This window comes from Choristoneura fumiferana, chromosome Z, assembly GCF_025370935.1.
Source record: "Choristoneura fumiferana chromosome Z, NRCan_CFum_1, whole genome shotgun sequence".
Taxonomy (NCBI): Eukaryota; Metazoa; Arthropoda; class Insecta; order Lepidoptera; family Tortricidae; genus Choristoneura; species Choristoneura fumiferana.
The window spans coordinates 33,048,340-33,072,848 of NC_133472.1; the positions used below are offsets into that span (position 1 = coordinate 33,048,340).

At 38.1% G+C, this 24,509-nt stretch overlaps 2 protein-coding genes and 1 long non-coding RNA gene across 3 annotated transcripts; 2 read left to right on the forward strand and 1 right to left on the reverse strand.

The window, feature by feature from the left end:
• The first annotated feature begins 695 nt into the window (after window positions 1-695).
• LOC141434970 (uncharacterized) lies at window positions 696-10,052 on the forward strand. The gene is made up of 2 exons (XM_074097470.1): window positions 696-959; window positions 4,529-10,052. The coding sequence occupies exons 1-2, from the start codon at window positions 877-879 to the stop codon at window positions 7,299-7,301; spliced, it is 2,856 nt and encodes a 951-aa protein (XP_073953571.1). The 5' UTR covers window positions 696-876; the 3' UTR covers window positions 7,302-10,052.
• Window positions 10,053-10,452: 400 nt separating this feature from the next.
• Window positions 10,453-11,925, reverse strand: LOC141434978 (uncharacterized). The gene is made up of 3 exons (XR_012452105.1): window positions 11,717-11,925; window positions 11,517-11,611; window positions 10,453-10,965 (listed from the first exon to the last, which is right to left on the reverse strand). It is a non-coding gene; the product is annotated as an uncharacterized lncRNA (long non-coding RNA).
• Window positions 11,926-14,960: 3,035 nt separating this feature from the next.
• LOC141434984 (uncharacterized) lies at window positions 14,961-17,577 on the forward strand. Its single transcript, XM_074097482.1, has 5 exons — window positions 14,961-15,164; window positions 15,798-15,861; window positions 16,119-16,334; window positions 16,460-16,603; window positions 16,682-17,577. Exons 1-5 carry the CDS (start codon window positions 15,056-15,058, stop codon window positions 16,965-16,967), a joined length of 819 nt encoding a protein of 272 aa, XP_073953583.1. The 5' UTR covers window positions 14,961-15,055; the 3' UTR covers window positions 16,968-17,577.
• The last annotated feature ends 6,932 nt before the right edge of the window (window positions 17,578-24,509 follow it).

Here is a 24,509-nt window from a genome sequence, read left to right on the forward strand (position 1 = left end):
CCTTTGAAACCCTCGACTACGCTCAGGATTCTTCTTTTAAATTTTTTTCTAGAATCCTTCGTTTGCTCGGGTTTCAATATAAGCACTCGTGCCGAACAGTTACTTTCCAGCCTTGCATAACAAATAACTATTTCTGATGGCATTGGCTTTTGTAATTAAAAAAGTGTTTTAAGGACTATAACGTCAATGCCGTGTGAAAGAAAACCTCGTAAGTAACCAAATTTTCAAAACACGTTATATACTTCTATTCATGGGAAAATCTTATAATGCACGTCCACATTTAAAAAACACTGAAAATTTTGTTACTTATGAGTAGGTTCGAGGTTTTCACACGGCAGTGACGAAAGATTCTCAGACGTCTGAAAATCTATAAGGGGTATGTGAGGTTACAAGTTAAATAAAACCTACCAAACCTAAGATACAATTAAGTTTTAGGCAAGTCTGAAGCATTGGTTTGATGAAACACGTATATAGGTAGCTTTACGTTGTAGCAGCGCAAGTACATATCTTCCTAACCACTATGTTATCTCATTAAGGTAAGTAAAAAGTAAACAGTACACTGCATTAAGCTGATTCGGATCAGGCATGTGAGAAGAGTTATCTCGGGACAATACATTATCGATTGCGACATGACTATCCGACGAACAATGTTCTGCGACCTTAATATTTAGGCACGTTTCGCCATGCCGCCGTGTATCAGCGAATAGCTGATGTATGTTTTTAAAAATTAATATTTATCGCTCTATAATTAGTCGTTTTGTTACCATTGTGACGGATCGCGTAGCCAGAACGGCCACGGTTAAGGCTTGAAATTTAGCAGTGCTAATTAGTAGTAACGTGCAACCCCCCCAGTCGGACCGTTCCGACAAGAGAACGATGTATTGCCTTGTCCTCTTAATATCCTTGGCGTTGGCGGCTCCTCGTGTTTCAAGAAATTGTTACACGTTTTGTGATTTGCAGTGAGTTTATTTCTTTCAATTATTGTTTTCGTGAACTGCGGAGTGTGAGTAGGTACCTACCTTTTGAAAATTCGACTTTTTGAACTCATCTACTGACATGGGAATTTTCGAAAAAAAATCTAAACGCCGTAATGTACTTACTTATTATGTATACGAGTATAATTTGATGATACCAAAAATTACCTACCAAGTCCAAAAAATACACTCATAAAAAGTGCCTAAGGATATTTTAAATCCCTAAGCAAAAGGGACTTAGGTCGTGCTAAGTCACCGACTTCGAGCTAGTAGGTACCTAGAAAAATATTTTCAAGGGTTTTTGTAGTCGGTTCCATTTTCCGTTATTTTGTATTTTTTGGAATCGGCTTTACTTTTTTATTAAAAAAAATCTTTATTTCTCACTTTTTAGTGATTCTTAGCCAAAGAACATCTCACAACGATTCCATTAAGCCCAACCACAGCTTAGGTACGTTGTTTTATAACAGAGTTCCGTGGCCTACCTTCCGGCTTCAGCATCAGATCAGTTCGAAAGAATCATTAACTTAAAGCTCCTTCTTAGTCGCTTATCTAGGTATATTCATCATGATCGTTTATAGACGAGCGAGCATTACTTAGCTTTGACGAGTTGCATTGGCCTTCTTCATCAGGTCCAGTTTACCAAATAATATTTTCTGAATGTAAATGCTTATTTCAATGCTAAAAATGCCAAAATCGCTATAGGTGTACGTATAAAATTTGAGGTTTGCCCTCGATTTCCCTAGGATCCCATCATCAGATCTTGACTTGGTGACAATGGGACCACCTCAAAAGAGTACTCTTTCGGATAAAAAAAGAATTTTGAAAATCGGTCCACAATTGACTGAGTAATCGGCGAACATACATAAAAAAAATACAAGCATTGGAACATAGAACCACCTCCTTTATTGAACTCGGTTAAAAATATCTGAACACGCTTCTACGCCGTTAACAATGAGTCGTGTTCAGATATTTTTGATAAAATTTTTGCTCACAAGTTTATGAACTCGACTGTACAGGTTACATGTGCAATAGAGTACGTACGCATTTAGATGAAAATCCTATCCTTCCTACTAATATTATAAATGTGAAAGTTTGTGAGTGAGTGAGTGAGTGAGTATGTTTGTTACTCCTTCACGCTGAAACGGCTGGACGGATATGGTTAAAACATAGGATACTTTTTATTCCGATATTCCCACGGGATAGGGATAAAATCTCTATATAACAACCGCTGGGCTTAGAGTCATGAAGTTTGGTATGTAGGTAGCTGGACGTCTGGAATAACACATAGGCTACTTTTTATCCCGATGTTCCCACGGGATAGGAATAAAATCTCTAAATAACAACCACTGGGCTTAGAGTCATGAAATTTGGTATGTAGATAGCTGGACATCTGGAATAACAACAAAGGCTACTTTTTATCCCGATATTCCTACGGGATAGGGATAAATTTCGAAATAACAACCACTGGGCTTAGAGTGTTGAAATTTGGTATATGTATGTAGCTGGACGTCTGGAATAACATAGGCTACTTTTTATCCCGATGTTCCCACGGGATAGGGATAAAATCACGAACTAATAACCACTGGGCTTAGAGTCATGAAATTTGGTATGTAGATAGCTGGACATCTGGAATAACAAATAGGTTTATTTTTATCCCGATATTCCCACGGGATAGGGATAAAATTTCGCAATAACAACCGCTGGGCTTAAGAGTCATGAAATTTGACATGGCTGTTTTAATTTAGGTAACGTAAATAAAAACCACAATGTTATTTTAGGGAATTTCCACGAGAATTTAATAAAATCCCGGAATTTCAATTCAACGGGTAATTTCAATTTTGCGGGTAAACGCTAGTATATAATAAAGAGTTGTTGAAACCCAGCAAAACTTTAAATTATGCGATGGCATCTTTAGGAAAAAGAGGGAACAATCCTTTTTGTAGTAGTTGCAACAGCTCTCTAATAGATATCCGAAGTTTAGTTAAATGTCATTAATAATTTAACGTATACTAATTAAGTCCCTATAGGTGCCGTATTTATACATATAAAACGTCACTTAATAAATACGATGCTTGATGGATGTTCGCCAGTGTTTGGAAATCGTCGTGAACAGCCAATTGTCTTTGTCCGAAGACCGATGTGCAATCTTTATCGCCGGGTACTGTACTTACATTATTGCCTAGACCTAAAAAAAGTATTACTGGCTGAAAATTGTTTTAAACGGATGATTTTGAGAGTGCCGTTAAACAGTTCGAAGCCAGCAATAGCTGTTCCAGCCGAGGCGCATGCAGTGCCAATCTTTTTCGTTTTGGGCCAATCGTTTTTTTTTATTCCTATAAAAACGTCTGTTGGACATTTTACTCATCTCATCCCAGCCTATATACGTCCCACTGCTGGGCACAGGCCTCCTCTCAGAACAAGAGGGCTTGGGCCATAGTTCCCACGCGGGCCCAGTGCGGATTGGGAACTTCACACGCACCATTGAATTGCTTCGCAGGTTTGTGCAGGTTTCCTCACGATGTTTTCCTTCACCGCATAGCTCGTGGTAAATTTCAAATGTAATTCCGCACATGAATTTCGAAAAACTCAGAGGTGCGAGCCGGGTTTGAACCCACGACCCTCTGTTTGAGAGGCGATATGTCAAACCACTAGGCCACCACTTTTACTAGGTACATATTTTTTTAGTTAGGTACATATTCGAACAATCTTCAAAAAATAATTATTTTCTAATTCAGAATGAATTATGCGTACCCGAATGATAACTTTTATCCAAATATTTGGTTGGGCTAAAATAATACGTTATGCATGTGTGCGTGAAAAGTTCAAAATAGTGTAAAGGAATACTCTATAACAAAGTTAGGATGGTTTTTGTACAATGTTTTGTTTTGGTAGTTCAGTATTTATATACAGAGTACGCGAAACAAATTTTAAGGTGTACAAATACAATAACAATGTCACAAATAAATAAAAACAAGAAATTTGCAAAAGTGGCACCATCTCGAGAGCTTTGGGATCTGGCGAACCTAATCGAACGACCTTAATGTGGATCTTTTTCATTCCAGACTCATTGTTAATTCGTAGCTTTCTTTAGAATGTTTAGATTTCTATTAAGGGTACATGGCATCTTTTGTTGGTATATTTCTCAATATCCATACTTTTATTTGATTTTTATGCAAAATTTACCTTCTAACCAAAAAATGGGTAGGTAGTTATAAGTTTTACTGCTGTGTATGTGTGTCTGTTTGCAGCATCATCATGCTCCCAAACGGATGGACTAATTTTTTTATCGAAATCTAGTTTAATTGGGATAATGATATGGTTCTTAGCTAAGTTGCATAAAAACAGTTCAGCCGTTTTTGAGATACCTATTGAATTTTAAAATTAGAACTTTGAACTCTTTTGTGTTGATTACTTGATTACACTAGGTTACTTATATGTTGGTATATATATTATAGAATATGCCAAGGTAGCCCGTTTAATCTAATAATAATAATACTCGGTTCTATTTGGCCGTCTCATTTTAAAGTTCTAATACTGGCTTATGTTTGTTACAGAAAAGCTGACCCTTTGAACATTGCGCCTAGCAGCTGTAATTGCACACTTTCGGCTGCAAGTGCCTCCAAAGAAATCACACTCCAAAAAGACACAGGTGTTTACTTTGTGCCAGCGGAGGCAGACTTGTTCCAAAGACAGTTTACTCCGCAACCGTTTCTAATTTCAAATCCAGTAAAGTTTAATCCAAAAACAAACAGAATTAAAAAGGAATCTGTGGACAAGGAAGATTATTCCCATGAATTAAGTGAACGCGTCGACACATACGAAAGTAGTAAAACTTTCATTCAAGCAAGTAACGACGATGGATCACAGCCTCCATCTTATTTAGACTTAGAGATTCAAGATGTATCCAATAGTGAGACAGCAGTAGTACAACAGGGTAATTCCATCCCAAGCTTGGAGTCCGCTGAAAAAGTTTTAGTTGAATGCCTTGATCTTCACATCTTAGAATTTACAAGGAAATATGGTTTGGTGGAAAACTTCAGCGAATTCTGGGAAGCAAGAAATTTGAAAATATATAAAGACTTGTCGGATTCCGATTTGAATGAGAAAATAAAAGAATACTGCAGTGAAACTGAGAATCTAATGAAACAAAGCCTTGAAGATATCAAGAGAGGAGTGCCAAAAAAAAAGGTAAATAACCTTAAATATATTCCTGATGATAAAGATGGTAATCGTAAAAAACATGAAACAAAAGAATCGGTGCGGTCTTTTGAATTTAGAAGTTTTAGTTCCATGACGGAACCTACTTCCATTGATGACAGTCGTATCGATCAGCCTTCCCTGCTTAGTAACAGTATCAAACATAATCTATTGGCGCAACATAATTTAGTCAATTTTGTCAGTAAATACGAAACTTCATTAGAGGATTCCACTTCACCCTATTTATCTCATACGAGTTTGAATGCTGATAAGATCAACGAATCAAAAAGTGTCGAAATCAATTCCCATATATCTGAAAATACATTGTCTGATATCACAATCGTTACAACGAAAAATACTGCCAAAGATTACGACACAGAATTTGATATGGATACAATGGCTTCTGATGTTATCTTTAAAACAATTAACGACATAAATCAGTTTGATTCCAAGCTGGCTACCAAACCTATTTCAGATGAGAAAACAATATTTTCTATTTCATCAACCCCGCTTAGTGATGTGTTATCTTTTAGAGACGCAAGTAGCGTCACTGAAAAATCTTGGTCTGAAAAACAAAGACATAGTCCGGTCTTTAATTTAAATACAATACCTTCAGAAGATACTTTAAAAATAAGTAATCAAACTAATAAGTCTAGTAATGAATTCATCAGAAAAGAACCGGTTATCGACGAAACTACAATTTTCTCTGCATCAAAAACTCCAATAGATGAAGAACCATTCTTCAGAGACATTAGTCAAAGTACTCCCAGATCTGCAGCTGAAAAAGAGGAAAGAACAACTGAAACTAAAGAATTTGGTTTGGATATCAAGCCTCCGGTTATTCTAAAATCAAACAACACAACCAATCAATCTAGAACGAATATAGCTAGTAATGAACTAATTTTGGATCATTTTTCACTCTTCCCTGCATCAACATTAAAATATGACAAACTGTCGCTTGAAGATTTAAACAAAAATTCATCTATGGACGAAAAAAAAAAACAAGGACAAGATGAAGAAGGCGAGAAACTTGATTTGGATACAAAGCCTTTAGAGGTTATTTTAAAACCAAACAACAAAACAGATAAGATTAGTAGTGAACTAATTTTGGATAATACAACACATTACTCTACATCAACAACCACGAAAAGTGCGGAAATATCACCTGGAGATACAAGCAGCAATTCGGACAAATCAAAGATAGAAAAAGAAGGTGAAAACGAAGACGAAGGCACGCGACTCGATTCTATTACAACGTCTTCTGACATAACTTTTAAACCAAGCGATGAACCTTTTACTGGTATTGAGCCAATTTCAGATGACAATACATTCTTTCCTACAGAATCTACATCGTCACAAAAATACAAAACATCATTAGACAGTGAAAGTGGCAATACGGAACGATTAATGTCTAAACTGCCAGAAAAACACAACGATGGGGATGTAGATCTTGATTTAAAAACTACGTCATACAACGTGATGAATATAACCGACAGTAGGTCAACTTTAGATGACACTTTTAATTTTCCAACTACTTCAAAAGCATTACTAAATAAGAAACCACGCATAAACATACATGAAGGAATTATTTCCAAAACAGGTCCTGAAGAAGATACTTCTGTTTCCTTCATTTCAACTACTCCAGGAATCGCTGTTCAGTCTCAGCATCGAAATAAGTTTAGTGAAAACGAGGTACAAATACCTTCAATCATTACCAAGGAATGTCAAAACAATGTTGTCCAGAGCTTCATAAGTGGTAAAGAAGCACTACCAAATAATGATTTTGAACACAAGAACGCAAAATCACAATCTCTCCAGGAAAAAAATAAGCAAGTTAACAGTGATGATTACAGTGACCTTAATACTAATTCGTCTGTAGAAGGCACAGTCGCATCAGTAATGTTTAATAATAGCTATATCTCTGGTAATCTATACTTTGGTTCTAGCCAAGAACTTGTGCCAGTGCGCCTTCTACAAACTGATACCGGAAAAATTAGTCTAGGCATTGACGGACATTCGCTTTGTGAAAAATTGTACACATCAAAGGAGAAATCGCTACTACTGTCCACTTTATGTGATTGTGTAAATAAGATGGCGAAAAACAACTCGACAGAATACCTTAATAAATAACTCCAAGCTGCCATTATGTCTATTATTCCATAATAAAATAACCAGGTTTGTCAGTTGAACTGAAATTGCGAAATTTTACTAAGTTATTTAAGTTGATTGTAAAACATTTTTGCAAAACTTCATGTTCATTCACGTAGGCTGTTACGGTCTGGTGCCTTAAGGGCTAAAACTGGGCCTTAAGGGTCTGCGAGCCTACTAAATGCAAAACACGTGTCAACTGGTACGTATCTTTAATAAGACTGCCAAATAGAACATACAAAATTATTCAAAATTGCTAAAAAAAGTATAAAAACATAAATTCACATAAAAAAGGTTGTGCCTTCGGCACATAGGCAATACCAAAATTGACTTAGTGTTATTTTTCATAATTATCAAGTTTGGGTAGAGAGGTGATTAAAGATGAAAAAGCCGAACAAATTTATGAATAAAACCACTCAACTAGGATCCCTAGTTGACAGGAACAAAAAACACAACAAAATACGAAAAAAAAAGACTTCGTTTGCGTTGACTTAAAATTTCAGCCAGTTATTGTTTTGACTGACTGCTTAGTAGTTTACAAAGAATACCTTCCATAAACATTGATACTTTGAAACATTGAAACATTTATAGCGCGATAAATGACCTCGCGATGTGCTGCTTCAATGAGTGTCCTGACATGGTGACACGAAAGTCATTTACGGTAACTGAATAAGGCACCTCCTGACCACAAAATCGGAGTGCTGATGCCAGCCTCTTCTATTTTATTAAAATATCTGTTTTGATAAATGGATAATTCGTAGAAAAATAATTTCTAACGTAAGATGAGCTGACAACAATATTATGGTAAATAGGGTTCATCTTATTTGGAAATTGCACGATGTACATTTCGTATACGTTTTAAATTATCATCATTTCACAGACAATTAGCCATAACTATAACAGATCCGCACTGGGCCCGCATAGGAACTACGGCCCAAATCCCTCTCATTCTGACAGGAGGTCTGTGTCTAGCAGTGGGACGTACGTACGTCATAGACTGGGATGATGATAATAGATAAACGAAATGTTTGCGAAATCAACGATTCTTTCAGTGTTCGATAACATTCTTTAAATTGACGTATCTTTTTTATTTGTGAACCAATTCAACTGAAATAAACACTAAGGGGCTGTTTCACCATCCATTAATTAGTGTTAACTGACGGTTAAATGTGATGCCGTCTCTATTTGTTTTGTTCGAATCGACAGAGTCGGCATGATATTAACACTAATCAATGGATGGTGAAACAGGGGCTTAGGGGCTGTTTCACCATCCATTAATTAAATTTATTTGATGGATAAATGCGATACCGTCTCTGTTTGTTTTGTTGAAATAGACGGAGACTGCGTCACATTTATCCGTCAAATTAAATGGGTAGTATTTAAACGCACATCTCATCATCAAATTCCGGGTATTTTACTAAAATTTCTACTTTCAATTAAAAAAAATATCAAATTTCGGCTACGACATATATGGCTGAAAATGGTCAAAAATACCTCATATCGAAAATACAAACTGAAACGTAGATGCACAGAAAAACCAGAAAAATAGACCAGCGCTGGGAATCGAACCCAGGTCCTCGGCATTCCGTGCCACGTGCTATACCGCTACACTACCACTGGACAGGGGTAGGTACAGACACGAATATCTCCTATGCACCACATATCTGAGCTTGTTTGTTTCTTATTCAGTCACTTAAGCAGCGACACTAGCGACATCTATGCTGTAGCCCTCATCGAGAAACTTTCAGCATTCCATTGGAATTGGAACTAACCGCTCACCCGGACAAGAGATGTAGTTATTAAGCAATCAAATTAAAATTGGTTTTTGGAGTCTTTTTGTATTTTTTATTTCAACTTCAAATTTTGTTACCTTTACGGTCATCCCGTAAAACCCATATAAAAATACAAACTGAAACAGAGGCACAGAAAAACCAGAAAAATAGACCATGATATGGGTTAAACGGGTCATCCCGTAACAAAATTTGGTTAAAAAAAAAGGTATATATGGGACACTTGACACCAATTGATCTTTAAAATCCGATTGCTAATTAAAATCCGATTGCATGCAACTCTCCCTTAGCGTCCAAAGTCCGAGGTCGGCTCAATAGGAGCACCCTTTGGCATGCTAAGTAAACAACCCACTTGCTGAGCAGCCCATCTGGTTGCTCGCCCTCTCTCCGGTAAGCTGTAAAAGCCGTCTGAGGCTAGCAGCAACAGTCCATCCGAAAAAAAAAAAACCAATTGATCTTGTCCCAACTAAGCAAAGCTTGTACTATGGATAAACATACTTATTAAACATCCAAGACCCGAGAACAAGCATTCATATTATTCATACAAATATCTGCCCTGGCCGGTATTCGATCCCGGGACCTTAAGCTTAAGCTTAAGTTGAAATAAAAAATACAAAAAGACTCCAAAGACCAATCACAAAAATACCTCGGCTATCACCCCCTTAAAGCTTTGCACCTAGCTACCAAACACCCTGTATTTTCGAATTATCTGCAGCAGGACTACTTCGAAGTTCGTATCGTACCGTCCCTCTCGCTCTCGTATGAAATAGTATAAGTGTCAGAGGGACCGCACGACACGAACTTTGAGTTTCGAGTTACGTAGTAGCCCTGCAGTACTAGTTTGCTAAACTTTTAGTTTATAAATATAAATAATATAATTGATGTACAAAACAAAGTATATAAATGATGAGAATAAATTGATAGGCAATTATTTATTTGATGAATAATTTTCCAAATAAAATTAATCAATGGGTGGTGAAACAGCCCCTAAATGTCAATGCAAGGAAACAACAACTCATTAGTGAAAACCGCATTCCTCTACTTAGGTAAAGCCGTTTCTGAGATTAGTGTGCAAACACACATACAAGCAGAAAACAATTCTAACAATAATTGTTTTGGGTTCTGTTGCGCTAATAAATACCTCTAATAACAGTTTTTCTCATATATTTTCAATGTACAGACACCGCCTTGTTACAGGATTACAAATTAGAAATCAAGGGTCAACAAGGAAACAAGTCTATTAGGTAAAGCCGTTTCTGAGATTAGTGTGCAAACACACATACAAGCAGAAAACAATTCTAACACATTGTTTTGGGTTCTGTTGCGCTAATAAATACCTCTAATAACAGTTTTTCTCATATATTTTCAATGTACAGACACCGCCTTGTTACAGATTTATTATATCTATAGATTACAAATTAGTTCTAATACAACCCTTCTACAAGGAATATGTCGATTTATCAATCACTGTATTTCAAATTACTCAAAAGTCACACGGGCTTAAAATGTTCAGCACTTCTGATATGAGGCCTTATTGTCTAACACGCTGAAGTTTGTGATTACATTCACCATCTCTTTCTACCCATGTCTTATGCCGTGTGGCAGAAAGAAGTGGTGAAAAGGATAGTGATTCTATGTGTGTAACACAATAAGCTCACTGATTCTCCAACAAACATGTAGCTTAGTGTTATTCCTTAACAAGTCTTTTTACCATTTCTTGTGGAAAATTTATTTCAACGTTCAACATGTTAAGTCAGAATTAACGTTATATATGAATATGAGATAAAGTTACTATTTACTTTAATTCAAGGTCATGGTGTAAATTTCGTCTTGGTTCATTCAGAGATACTGCATTCCTGAAATGTAAAACAAAAACAAAAATTATAATTTACAAAAACCCACAATGCCTTGTTGTGTCATGGCTCTTATAAGACTAGACAAGAAAAAAAAACAGCCAAGTGCAGGTCGGACTCACGCACTGAGGGCTCCATACAAATTAACACTTGTGACGTTTATGGCACGTCACTGCGATTCCGCACCGGTCTGCGTATTTTGAGCAGCGGTGTAGAGGGCATGCGATAAAAACGGTGTGCATACAATGCGTCACTGCAATTCCGTTACTGTCAGTTTTTTAAGCAATGGTGTGGTCGCTCCTTTACAGAATCAACCACAACCCTGCCATTGTAACTGACATTGGCCCAAGCCTTAAGGCAGCCAATAAGGGGAATAGTAATAATAATTGATATTATATCCATATTAAAATAACAAACTGCGAAGAGATTATTCTAAATATGACAAAAAACATTTTTGTTAAATAAACGAGAACAAATTGAAAGGTCGACAAAGGCTGAAAATCTGAACATGTTCATATAGATATTGTAAGACTGTTTCGTAATGTCGTACTTACGGTAATAATTAAGTAAGACCCAAAAGAAGTGATGTCCTAAATTATTGGTAGCACCGAAACAGTGATCACAATTGCCACCCAGAGGCCATGAAGAACTGTTGAATACACGAAAAGATAAAATGAGAGTACTTAACACAAATAACAAGAATAAACATTTTTATATTACATTTTCAGTTGTTAAGCGTATCATAGGTATTAACCTCATTTTAATGGATTTATTTCATCCGATATCTTGAAAATCCATATTCATCCAGAAGTCCGTGTCATCACAATTCGATTAATATGCATCTTATGGCAAGGATTTTAATTTTATGTAGAAGAAATAAATATTTTAAATAAAATACAAATACCCAGTAAACAAAAGTTTTTTGTTGCGTTGTGATTCATTCTCTGTCTATCTATCCATTAGTCCAACATCAAGTCATTCATTCATTCATTGGGCTCATGCCAGTGTGTGTGTGTGTGTGTGTGTGTGTGTGTGTGTCAGCAGGGCTACTACGAAACTCGAAACTCGAAGTTCGTGTTCGTATCGTACCGTCTCTCTCGCTCTCGTATTAAACAGTATAAGTGTCAGAGGGGCCGTACGACACAAACTTCGAGTTACCTGCAGGGCTACTACGAAACGCGAAACTCGAAGTTCGTGTCGTGCGGTCTCTCTGACACTTAAACTGTTTAATACGAGAGCGAGAGGGACGGTACGATACGAATTTCGAGTTTTGAGTTTCGTAGTAGCCCTACTGCAGGCAGTCGGTCGTCTCGTCAAGTCAAGTGTAGGGATAGGCGAAAGGAACAAAGCCAATGCAGCCGAAAGTCGAAGGTTTTTTTAGATTGAAAAGTTATTCGCTATCAATGCTCATCACAGTCGTATTTAGTCGACACTCGTAAAGCGATAGTGTTACTTATTTGTACGATAGTGTTTCGGTGTGGTATGGCCGGGAATTACTCATAAACAAGAAACGGAGAGAATGCACATGCACATTTTTAGCACTGTCACATGCTATACACTTAATCAATCGTGAATCAATCACAAAGTTCTTTATATAGTCGATGCCTGTCTGTTTTGTGCTATAATACACTATATATTATCCTCCGAGCAACAATAAGCACTTATTTTTTACAAAAGTTTACTGGATGCTTAGTTTACTCCTGTCGGTTTTACGCTAAGCATGGTGGTATCATTATAAATAGATCTCAATAAAAAAAAATCTAGAAATCAAATTTAATCGGTTAAGTGATCGATGGAAGGAAGAATTTCGAATGCGATAATCGGTATTCCATCCAAATATTCCAACTTCCAGTGGCAACACAACACTAAGGCAAAACCGTAAGAATCCGCGCTAACAAAATAGAAAAAAAATAGGTAGTGATGGACGTGCGACGCTCTAAGTTTATCGAATCGACAATTATTTATTGTCTCAACTCATACCACACGTTCATTTTAAAACCGAGTCGATGATTGGTTTGTATGTATGTATGTAAACTCTTTATTGTATAAAATAAGTAAACAAACATAATTGACAAACATGATTGGTTTAAGAAAAGCGCTATTTGATAACTCCTTAATTTGCCATATCTTATATTATATTTATTATTTTGAGAATATACAGCGTGTATTTTTGTAACTATCTCAAACTTTAAGAGTAATTAGTGAAGGCCTAATAATCACGTTTTATTATATTTAAGTAAAAAAATTAGACATTATTTTCCTTAAAAAAATAATTAGCACGCAATTTGTCACTACGTGATACCATTTTTTTTATTTAAAACGTCGCATTTGCTGACGTGACAGAGAAGCTACTACGAAACTCGCAAATCGAAGTCACCGTCCCCTTCACTCGCGTATACGAAGGTCGAGTTTTGCACTTCGTGGTATAGGGCCAGCTGTCACAGAACGCTTCTCTCTCGTATTAAATTATTGTACGTATTACATTGCTGCTCGAAAATATTTCAAAAATTAATTATGCTCTAGTAGTTAGGTAATTCTAAATTAACAATTTGTTTTGATATTTGTTCGCGGCACTTAAATCTTCGTCTAATTACAGTTCGAGGTAGTATCAAAAATACATGCTGTTTAATTACAGTCAAAGTTTAAATTGGAAACTGAATTAAGTGTTTTTTTTTGCAAAATCTATATACTTGTCTCTTTTTAAAACGCTTTTCTATATGCAGTAGATTAGAATTACTTGCATGTGTCGTCACACAGTTGTATTTCTTTCTCTGTCTAAACTTGAATGTCTCACCCTTATGACTCTGTTAAAAGTTACAATGTAAATGTAGCTTTAAAATATTTTTTCCATCCATTTGAGAACATGTTCTGATTAACAAAAAACAATAAAAACACTCGAATACCTAAACTACGATTGCTTGCATACCTCTCCCTTAACTTCCAAAGTCAGCTCAATAGGAGCAGCCTTTGGCATGCTTAGTTAAATTAAAGTAACCGCTTGCTGAGCGGCCCATCTGGCACCTCACCTCGCCCTCTCTTCGGTAAGCTGTTTAAGCCATCGGAGGCTAAAAGCAGCAGTCCGTTAAAAAAACTCAAATACCTATGTAGGCATGGTTATATTGTGTACTTAAAATATTTGTCTATAATATAATGTATATATATTTTTGAAACTTTGGCCTTGTCGATATCAGATCTTTGCCCTTGACGTACGTGTTCCCTGGAAGATTAGTACATAGACCTATTTTATTTTAATTTCAATGAATGTTATGATTTGCATGAGTTTTACATTTCTATACCTACTTGCAGGAAGCAGCCACCAAGGTAGGTATATTTTTATACTAACTGCTGCCCGCAACTCTGAAAATAATTATTTTATTTGTTATCACGCCAGAATTTTCCGGGATAAATACTTTCATCCACAAAATATTAGAAGAAGGTAGAAATGGTTTTCCTATAATAAAAAAAGCCGTGGGTGCCTAATGGTTAGACCTATGGCCTCTCAAGCAGAGGATCGTGGGCTCAAACTCCGCCTCGCAACTAAGTTTTTCGAAATGCATGTGAGAAATTACATTTGCAATTTACCACGAGCTTTACGGTGAAGGAAAACATCGTAAGGAAACGTGCACAAACCTGCGAAGCAATTCAATGGTATGTGTGAAGTTCCCAATCCGCAATAGTCGCGCCGCGTGCTCATTTTTAGAGGAGGCCTTTACCCAGCAGTGGGATGTTTATAGGCTGAGATGAATTTTAATATATCATTACAATTATCAAAAGTGAATTACAAAGGAACTATGTAGACCATTTTTGAAATTTTTTGAGTTAAAAATGGAAGAGTCTGACAAATGTTCAAATGGCCATAGCACAATTAAACACAAACGATTTTGTAAATAAAAATAATTCATAGCTTTTGACTAAAGAAAATTTACGGATTATCGATATTTTCTTAGAACAAATTTCGCGTCCCTAGTGCGCGCGTCCCTAAATATTCTCTATATTTGTCTTGTCACGATCGAAGAGCAGAACAGTTAACATCGAGGAGAGGTCGTGGAGGATTTTTACCATCTAGCCACCATCGCCGTTCGCCAATTACACCATGGCTGATACCGAAAAGGCGCCGCAGCCGCAGCCCCAACCACAACAGCAACAAGACCCAACATCCCAGCCGCAACAACCTAAAGCGGCCAAACAAAAGCAGGTCATTGGTAAGTTCCGCTACGCCATCTTAGTTTTTGGGCGCCCGGCATTATGTTATCGAAAGCACATGGCGGCTAAACAGTAAAAATTGTTTATTTCAGCTTATTTCTATGAAGATTTCTCATTGGAAGTGTGTATTTATCAGCATCTATTCGTTTTTGGCATTTGGTATACTTTTAATTTCCTAGGTTAGTCTTTGAAACCGTATTGATCGTGTTTTATCCCCGGCGCACTATCTAGCAAAGGTACTTAGTGCACCGCGACGCAGGCTAAATCAATACGGGAGATGCGTCCTGTTGCTGACGTTGTGATTCCACGCAGATTGATTGATTTTGTAGAAATGCACTCTGCTCTTATAGTAAAAACATAGAATTCTGTAGGTAATGCTTTGAGGGTTGGTTATCTTAGAATTAAATCAAAATCCAAAAATGAATCCTAAGATTCAAAATAAGATTCATCAACAAATAACGCCTGATTAGTTAGTTGTGATTGTGCTTCATGCATGGTTGACTTATTTCTAAATATAAATGTTTTTAGTACATTTTTTTTATTCTGTCTACCACTAATATTAAGTACTACTCTCCTTTTACTATGAAATAACTTCTACCTGTTGATTAAATAAACAATTTCCTCTTCCGTAGCTGAAAAAGTATCCGGCACTGTCAAATGGTTCAACGTCAAGAGTGGATATGGATTTATCAACAGGTAAATAATCCAGTCTCAACTAGTAAATATTAGTTATTATATCAATCTAACAATTTCCTTATTGTAATAGTCCCATGGATGTACCCTCTTTAGTAAATAAAAAGTTCATTATTTCCTAATAATTTAAATTACTTGGGTGCTACCCACCCACATGCAATATTAAACTTATTACTACTAGCTACCTATATGTTTTTTTTTTACATTTATTCCCTAGATCTATTAGGATTTCTTTATTTTATGATGTTCTTTTGTACTAGGAACGACACTAAGGAGGATGTATTTGTACATCAAACTGCGATCGCCCGGAACAACCCACGCAAGGCTGTGCGCTCAGTCGGTGACGGTGAGGCAGTGGAGTTTGCCGTGGTTGCCGGGGAAAAAGGCCATGAAGCATCTGGAGTCACCGGTCCCGGCGGCGAGCCAGTAAAAGGCTCGCCCTATGCAGCTGACAAGCGCCGCGGCTTCCATCGCCAGTCAGTTTTTTTTTTCGTTTTTGTTATACTTCACTTATTTACAGCCCAGTACAAAGTTTGATAACTAGGTATTTTATGACCTGTAAAAACTTAACAATATTTGACTTGTGTATACATGTGTGCAGGTATTACCCTCGTCAAAGCGGCGGACGTGGCGGTGAGGGCGCTCCACGCAGAGGCGGCCTGGGGCGCCGCGGACCCCCGCCCACCCAGGGGGGCGCCCAAGGGGACGAGGGACAGGAGGGAGGCAGTGCACCGCCTCAGCGTAGGTAAGACATTATACTTTGATGTCTCTCTTTTATTTGGTTTTGTATAGCAAGTTGCTGTTATAAATTCTGTCTGTGTAGTTACTTCCGTCGTAACTTCCGCGGCGGACGTCGTGGAGCAGGGCCAGGCCCAATGAACCGCGGAGGCGGAGGCTACCGCCGAATGCGCCCGCGCAACAACTATCAGGGGCAGCCTGGACAGGGGCCGCCGGGCGGCGCCGGACAGGGCCCGCGCCAGAACGGCCAGGAAGGCGAGGCTCCCGCCGCGCCTTCCTCCCCGCAGCCTCAGGTCTTGCCGGCCAAGCCCAAAACCAACAAGCCAGCAGGCACCACCATCGAGACTACCACCAATGAGAGCCAGGCCTAAACACCCGGCACTATGGTGTGGCACAACCCTATGTAGTGCATGTTAATTCTAGCTGTGCCACACTCCATCACAATTTACTGTTTGTCTGTTCAACCAGTGTTGTTTCAATGTTGTATCAGGCTCTGATAAATGGGATCTTCGTAATTATAACAGCAAATTTATCTTCATTGATGTATGGTGGGGAGGTACAATAAAAAAGAACTGCAAGTATAATGGTTTAAGATGTGATATTTTATTATAAAAATTAATTTATTATTTTCTTAACTTTTGAAATTTTGCATTTTTACACGACTGCCCAAAGAAAGGTGTGTATTGTTTTCAGGGTTCATTTATTTATGTAATTTACTTGCAGTATTTTTTCTTTGTCTACATTAGAATCTAAATCTTATTTTAAAATCAAATCTTACAAGGCGACAAATTTGTGCAATTAAAGTTTGATTAAGATAGGGATATGCAGGTCCAATGCCCCAATTACGATGTTTAATGTATTAAGAAAATTGTTTGATTAAGATTTTTTGTGCTGCATGTTAAGAAAATTGTTTTTCTAATATGAAATTAGTAGTACTGTACCCACTGGAAGATTAAAAACTTCTTTATACCTGTGTGAAAACTATTTTATTTCGTCCAAACCGTGCACCTAGCTTGATAGTTTGTGTCTTAAGGGCGGTAAATAAGGAATTGCGAATGAATGAGAGTATTAGAAGCCCGATGTCGAAGACGCTCCGCGCCGCCCTCATTCTATCTATCCGAAAAGTACCTACAGTACTTGTATATTAAGCAGATATTTTTACCCGCGATCAGTCAAATTTCGGGGTGTAGTTATTGTACGACCTGATAATTCAATCGCATGTCACTTGGAACATGGGTCGAGCTTTATCACCCTGGACGATAATGTTCAAGGTGCTATTGGACAACCTGATTTTGTACGACTTAATAATCGGAGCACACTTGACAGCAAGCAATCGATTCGCACGATTAATCATGCTTTTCGTGTACACTGAATATCTGCTCGCGCGTTGTGGTCACAATGAGGGCTATCGCGTATGAATTCTCTACTAGAGGCGCTAGTGTAGCGTGAGGTCTCCGAAATGTCAAATCTCATAGTTTTTGGGTGAGCTACGCGGGTTATAATTAGTCTGTGTTTTGAGACAGTTTTGTCTTTCGGAAACCTTTGACCTCCCTTTTTTCCCAACAAAACGGGGAATTTGCAACACTGTGGCATGCTCGATATTTTTATGGTACGGTTTTAAGGTGTGTTAAATATGATTTTAATCTAAACTTTGTTTTCACGCCCGTAATAACAGACTGAAAGCCATACTTAAAAACCTCACGCAACAGTGCGCCATCTAGTGAGACAAAAAACGAAAGCCCTCATTGGACCTAACACAAATCTATGGTCATTCGATTCGATTAGATTCCGATTATAACGACTTACAATAACAGGCCGAGCAAAAATTTGGACATAATGCACGACTTAATATTGTACGACTTGATAATTCTAATCCAAAATGAGTTCGTATTATCAGGTCGTACAGTGATGGCTGAGCAGTATAAGGTCGAGCATTACTGGTCCCCAAATTTCGGATGGGCGCCAGGTTGGCCAACCAAACACTTTTTTTTTTTACATACACGGCTATTTACTATTTTTGGTAGGATTGGTAGCAACAAAATTTTGTACGCCATCTGCCAAATTTCATAAGACCGTCAGGTTGACCAACCTAACTAGATTTTTTACACTATGCAGGCTAATTTTATAACAAACATACTAGTGTTACCTCTTTGGTTATGCAATTAAAAATAGTACATTGTGCATTAAGGGGCGTAAGTAGGGGACTACTAACGAGAGTCTATTAGAAGCTCGACGGCGGAGGGTTTTTAATGACCCGAGTTTGTAATCCCCTTATGGCCCGTGATACACACAATGATTTTCATCATATTGCGAGGAAAAAAAATGCAAAATATTAAATTATTTTGTGTCCAAACACACAGCGCAGCAAAAGCAAGACGCTAAGAAAACAACTGAATAAAATATGCCTTCCCGCCAATACAGGGGACTATTACAAAATTCGAAAATCGAAGTTCGTATCGTACCGTCCCTCTCACTCTTGTAATAAATAATATTAGCATCAGGAAAACGATATGAACTTCGATTTTCGAATTTCTTGGAAGCTCCTGATTAACACTTGTTCGAGCCGTCAACCATAGATAATACTATGTAAGAACCGTGTTTAGTTTAGAATTCGAATGGTCTTACGGCCAGATAATTCCAACATGCCAAAAAATATTCACTAAATTTATTGCAAAACAATTCATACTATACTAATATTATAAATGCGAAAGTGTTTGTGTGTATGTTTGTCCGTCTTTCACGCCGTAACGAAGCAACGGATCGACGTGATTTTTGGCATAGATATTAGTTTATGAGAGAGTGACATCTATAGGCTACTTTTTATCCCGGAAAAATGCACAGTTCCCGAGGGAACAGCGCGCGATCACCGAATACCACGCGGGACGAGCCGCGGGCAAAAGCTAGTTTGATATAAATTTAAAATATAAAAATAACGTAGTTTCATGAAGCGTGGCAAATTTTTATGGTCTAAAAAATAGGTTATAGCTAAGTTTTAAAAACCGGCCAAGGCGTGACAAGGCGTGTCAGATATTTTTGCACTCTCCGCTCTGGCAGACATTAATGAAGGTGACTGTACTACTGTAATAATATCCTACCTAGAATTAAAAAAGTAAATGTTGTAATTAATGTCCATACTGCTGCAACTGCCCGACTTGTTTCCTCGCTTAGCAGGGATACTATTTTTAGGGTTCCGTAGCTCAAAAGGAAAAAATGGAACCCTTAAGGGCAACACACGCAGAAAGCGTGCGCGGGTCGGGTCGTGTCCGCCGCGTGAGCCGCGCGTTCATTGTATTCACACAGAGAGCGGGCGCGGGCCCGCAGCGGCTATCAATGTTGCCAGTTTAGTGACTTAGTCCCTAGAAGTAACGACTTTTGTTTACCTGGCGACTTTTGGAGTACGAATTAAAACAGTTCTAGAACCAATAATGGATACGACATTTTTGTCAACTCGACACAGAATTATATATAGTCCTCCTCATCGGTTTCGATGACGGCGACCCCACAAAACTATCCTCTATGAATTAAGACGCCTATTGTGGGCTCTAATATGGCTGGCTAGACCGAATTTACTTTTAAATAGGTACTCTCCTACACGCGTGACAGTACAGTTGCCCAGCTGAGTTGTATGTATACGTGCAGGAGCACTTGGGTCTTTCTTTACGTAATTGGCGTTTTACGTCTAACGCCGTAAGACGCCCCTCCTCAAACAATTCGATGCCCTTCGAGATGACAGAATTATACAGTGCCACGAGATATATGTGGAAAACGACCAACGTGCTTGCGCACCAAGGTCAAACTTTATTTACTTACTTAATTAAATCCAGTTTATGAAATGATGGGCGATCGATGAAATTTTTAAAAGTGGCTGTTTTTTTTTATAGCCCGAAATAAGCTTATACTAAGTCAATGGCAAAAATATCAGATTTTTCTGTAGTATCAATTAATTAAAAAAATAAAATACTTAGATTTTATTCTCGCCAAAATGAACTAGCTACTGCGCATGAATACGGTTTTTAGGGTTCCGTAGCCAAAATGACGAAAACGGAATCCTTATTGTTTTGCCTGTCTTTCTGTCTGTCTGTCCGTCCGCGGCTTTTCTCAGGGACTATCAATGCTAGAAAGCTGTAATTTTGCACGGATATGAAAACTATCCCGACAAAATGGTACAATGAAAAATTTAAAAAAAAAATTTTTTTGGTTACCTCCCATAGACGTAAAGTAGGGGTTTTTTTTCCTCATCCAACCCTATAGTGTGGGGTCTTTTAAATTAAAACCATTAGGGGGTTACTAAGATGATTTTTCGATTCGGGGATTTGTTTGTGAAATATTTCACTTTAAAGTACAAATTTTCATTAAAATCGAGTTTTAGGGGTTTTTAACTTAAGCTTTACCTACCGCCCGAGCACGACCCGTCTCGCGCCCGACCCGCGCCCGCGTTCTGTGTGAAGGCGTCCATATACCGCCATGCAAATACGCCCGTCGCGGGCCCGCGCACGACCCGCGCCCGCTCTCTGTGTGTGTTGCCCTTTATAGGATCTCTTGTCTTTGCTGTCCGTCCGTCCGTCTGTCTGTCAAGACCCTTTATCTCGTAAACGCGCGGAGTATTGGTATCGAGTTGAAATTAAAACCCTAAACTCAGGTCAATAGTCCCGAAAGCTGTGAAAAAATCTCAAACTTCTAAGTCAAGGCAATCCAAAGCTACAGTAATTAAAAAGGTGTTTCCATGTAAATCGCCTTAACAGAAAAAGTAATAGGCTACTTACGGCTGTCTTGGAAACTTGGAATTTGAGTTTTTCATGTCTGACTGTCTATGTCAATAAGCCATCTAAAAAGACCCCACATTGCGAATATTTTGCTTGAGCTAGAAGGCTCTTCTAACGCTGCATCATCCCCTCTGCTAACATCACCTCTCGCAGGTAAAACTTTCAATAACGCTTGAAGAAATATCTATCTATCTCTTATCACGTGCCCAAATGCGAAGTTTATCATAAAAAGAACCATCGATTTATCTTCGACAGTGACGATCTTCCATATAATAGGATCACCAGGAGACCCACTTGCTTGTTTGCCATCCAGTCAAATAAAAAAATAAAAACTCATCCCCTATTTCACCCCTCACAGGAAGAATTTTTTAAAAAACGCGCGAATAAAATATTGATACGGGGATATTATTCCTATATAACCTCATTCCTATGGTGCATTGTGTAGGTAAATATAAAAATCTACGCAGACGAAGTCGCGGGCAAAAGCTAGTTACTTATATTACTGGATATAATAATTGTTAAGAGTTTTATATTAAACGAACGTTTTTCCTAAAACAAGATGCGAGTTCTATGTGGCAGGAAATAAAGGTCCAGGCGAGTCCCCAGAGACGTGAATAGACCGTCTAAAACCTACCTAGAATATGTGATCTATAAAACAAATCAGCGAGTTTTTTACTCTCAAATAAGGCAACGCTCACTATCTTAATGTCGTTGTGTGTAAAGGCCTTTATACCTACTTAAATATTAATGGCGGGTGCAACGCAGCCACCGCCGTTTGCAACAGAGTGATCCGCAAATGATATCAGTTCTGCCTCAACGAATGGCCGACGTGCGCGCGCGCATTTTGAAAACTTTTAAACAAATACGCAGTGTTTAAAAAAATTGTGATACCCAAAGTGAGTTGCTCTTATAAATATGCAAATGAAACAAATAATTTAAGTAGAATTTGATTATGTTAATTTAACAATCAAATTGTTAAACAAACAAGAACTTTCACTTTTACTCGACAGGAAACAACCGAACACAACGCACTTTTATTTGTTTATTTATTTGTACTGGAAGGGTAAGTTACAGTCAAAATTATTTCCTTATAAATATGTAAAGGGTTAAATAATTTTTCGGTAAGTTTATTTTGTGGGAAAATATTTTAGAACAGGTTGTTAAGGCCGATTATTAGTGTGAAATGATGTGACGGCGTTCTGTGACCTCCACCTCTTTGTGCGGCACTCAGCAAGCGATTGCTCACTTACGTCGTCGTACCTATGTAAGTGTGATAGCATTGGATTGCGTGATTATTATAAAGGCAAATGAAATCAGAGTCAAATAGCATTTTTCGGTAAGTTCCAGCTCAGGCCCAGACCACAAGGCTGTAGGAAGGAAATAATCTGCCGAGTGGCTTCACGGCTATCCTTCTTTTAATACTGGAACCTTCCTGGAGGCTGAAACTTTGCGAATTGCAGTTGGGCTGAGGCTGGGTGCTGCTTTGTGTTCTCCACACTGTTGCCCCTGTGTTGCCAATGTCGACCAAATAGGCCATCATGGGCTTTCCTGCCAAAAAAGTGCTGGCCGTTTTTCCCGGCACGCTGCGCTTAATGATATTATCCGCCGGTCTCTTGCCACCATAAACGTGCCGTCAATTTTAGAACCCAATGGCATTGCGCGTGATGATGGCGAAAAGCCGGACGGTACGTCTCTGATTCCGTGGAGGATGGGACGGGTTATAGTTTGGGACGCAACCTGCCTCCAAGGTACAACTAAAAAACCTGGTCGAGGGCAGGAAAATATTAAAATACCAGGGTCTCGGTTCAGCATATAATTTCGTTGCTGTCGGATTTGAGACACTGGGTCCTTGGGGTCCCAGCGCACAAAATTTAATTAAAGAAGTGCAAAAGCGCCTGGTCGACACTACTGGAGACCAAAGGGCTGGCAGCTATCTTAACGAATCGCCATCGCCATTCAACGAGGGAATGCTGCCAGCCTCTTGGGCACCATGCCACGGGGGCCTTTTTTAGATTTAATTTAGTAGGTATTCAGTTTTTAAGTTAGGTTGTTAGTTAAGTTTTATATGGTTATTTTTTCTTAAATTCTTGTATTTATGTGAATAAAATTTGTTATTTAATAAAATATTTATTGGAAAACGTTGACGTAGCACATAACGTTAGTATTGTACTTAATTAGGATCGGACGGACATGGGCGACTATATGGGCAGGGGTATTCGAAGTGCCTTGCGAATGGTTTTTCATATCGTATTATTTGAAGGAATATCCTGTACTAAACTTCCATAAATCCAAGTTACTTTTTAACAAAACATTTTTAATATTTACTAGCTTTTTTGCTGACTGTAGGTAAGTACGTACTTTGCACTGTGCTTGTGTAAGTGAATTAGAAAAAAGATTTGAAGCAAGCAAACAAACAAGCAAAATATAGATACATAAGATGAAGGTAACAAAAAAAGCTTTCAAAAATGCATTTCGGCTCAAGGGCGTCGCCAGGGGGGAGCAGGGAGGGGCAGCTGCCCCCCCTAGAGATTCTAAAAAGGTTGCCAAATGTAAAGCAACCAAACCAGCCTTATGTCTTTGACTTGACTTGCTTGATCGATCATTCCTGTATGTCGAAACCAAAACTCGAATGAATTCACCAATTATCAACTAGCCCCCCCCCCCTCCAACCCCTCCTGGTCATTGGCTGGCGACGCCCTTGTTTCGGCGCTTGAACAGCAAACAACAGGCAAAGGTTAAACATGAAATACTTTTTGGTATACGTTTTACTGACTGGTGGTCTCTTGGTTGAGACCCTGAATTTCTCTTGAATCTTCGCGGTCATTGAACGCATGGTGGTCGTCCTACGATGAGGTTCCTGCTGGTCCTGCTAAAGAGAACGACTAATTTATATATTTATAATTATAACAATTTACCAATAGTGAAAACAATACGGTGACTTGTAAAAAAAAACACGCTTTTCTAGGTACCTAGTACCTATGTATCCCAAAACGGGAATAGAATTTCGTTCTCCATACAGGAGGTTTGTGTAGATTTATTATTGAGTGTTGAGTATACACATCTATACAGAATTCTATTCATTCTATGCTTATTTTTTCTAACCTGTGTAATGTGTCAAGTTGCTGTTATAAATAAATTATTTTCTTTCTT

Bases quoted from the DNA above. Each gene is read 5' to 3' on its own strand.
- LOC141434970 (XM_074097470.1), top strand. From the start codon at position 877: ATGTATTGCCTTGTCCTCTTAATATCCTTGGCGTTGGCGGCTCCTCGT. The intron at 960-4,528 runs GTGAGTTTATTT...TGTTTGTTACAG, and splicing joins TACACGTTTTGTGATTTGCA to AAAAGCTGACCCTTTGAACA.
- LOC141434984 (XM_074097482.1), top strand. From the start codon at position 15,056: ATGGCTGATACCGAAAAGGCGCCGCAGCCGCAGCCCCAACCACAACAG. The intron at 15,862-16,118 runs GTAAATAATCCA...CTTTTGTACTAG, and splicing joins GGATATGGATTTATCAACAG to GAACGACACTAAGGAGGATG. The intron at 16,335-16,459 runs GTCAGTTTTTTT...ACATGTGTGCAG, and splicing joins CGCCGCGGCTTCCATCGCCA to GTATTACCCTCGTCAAAGCG.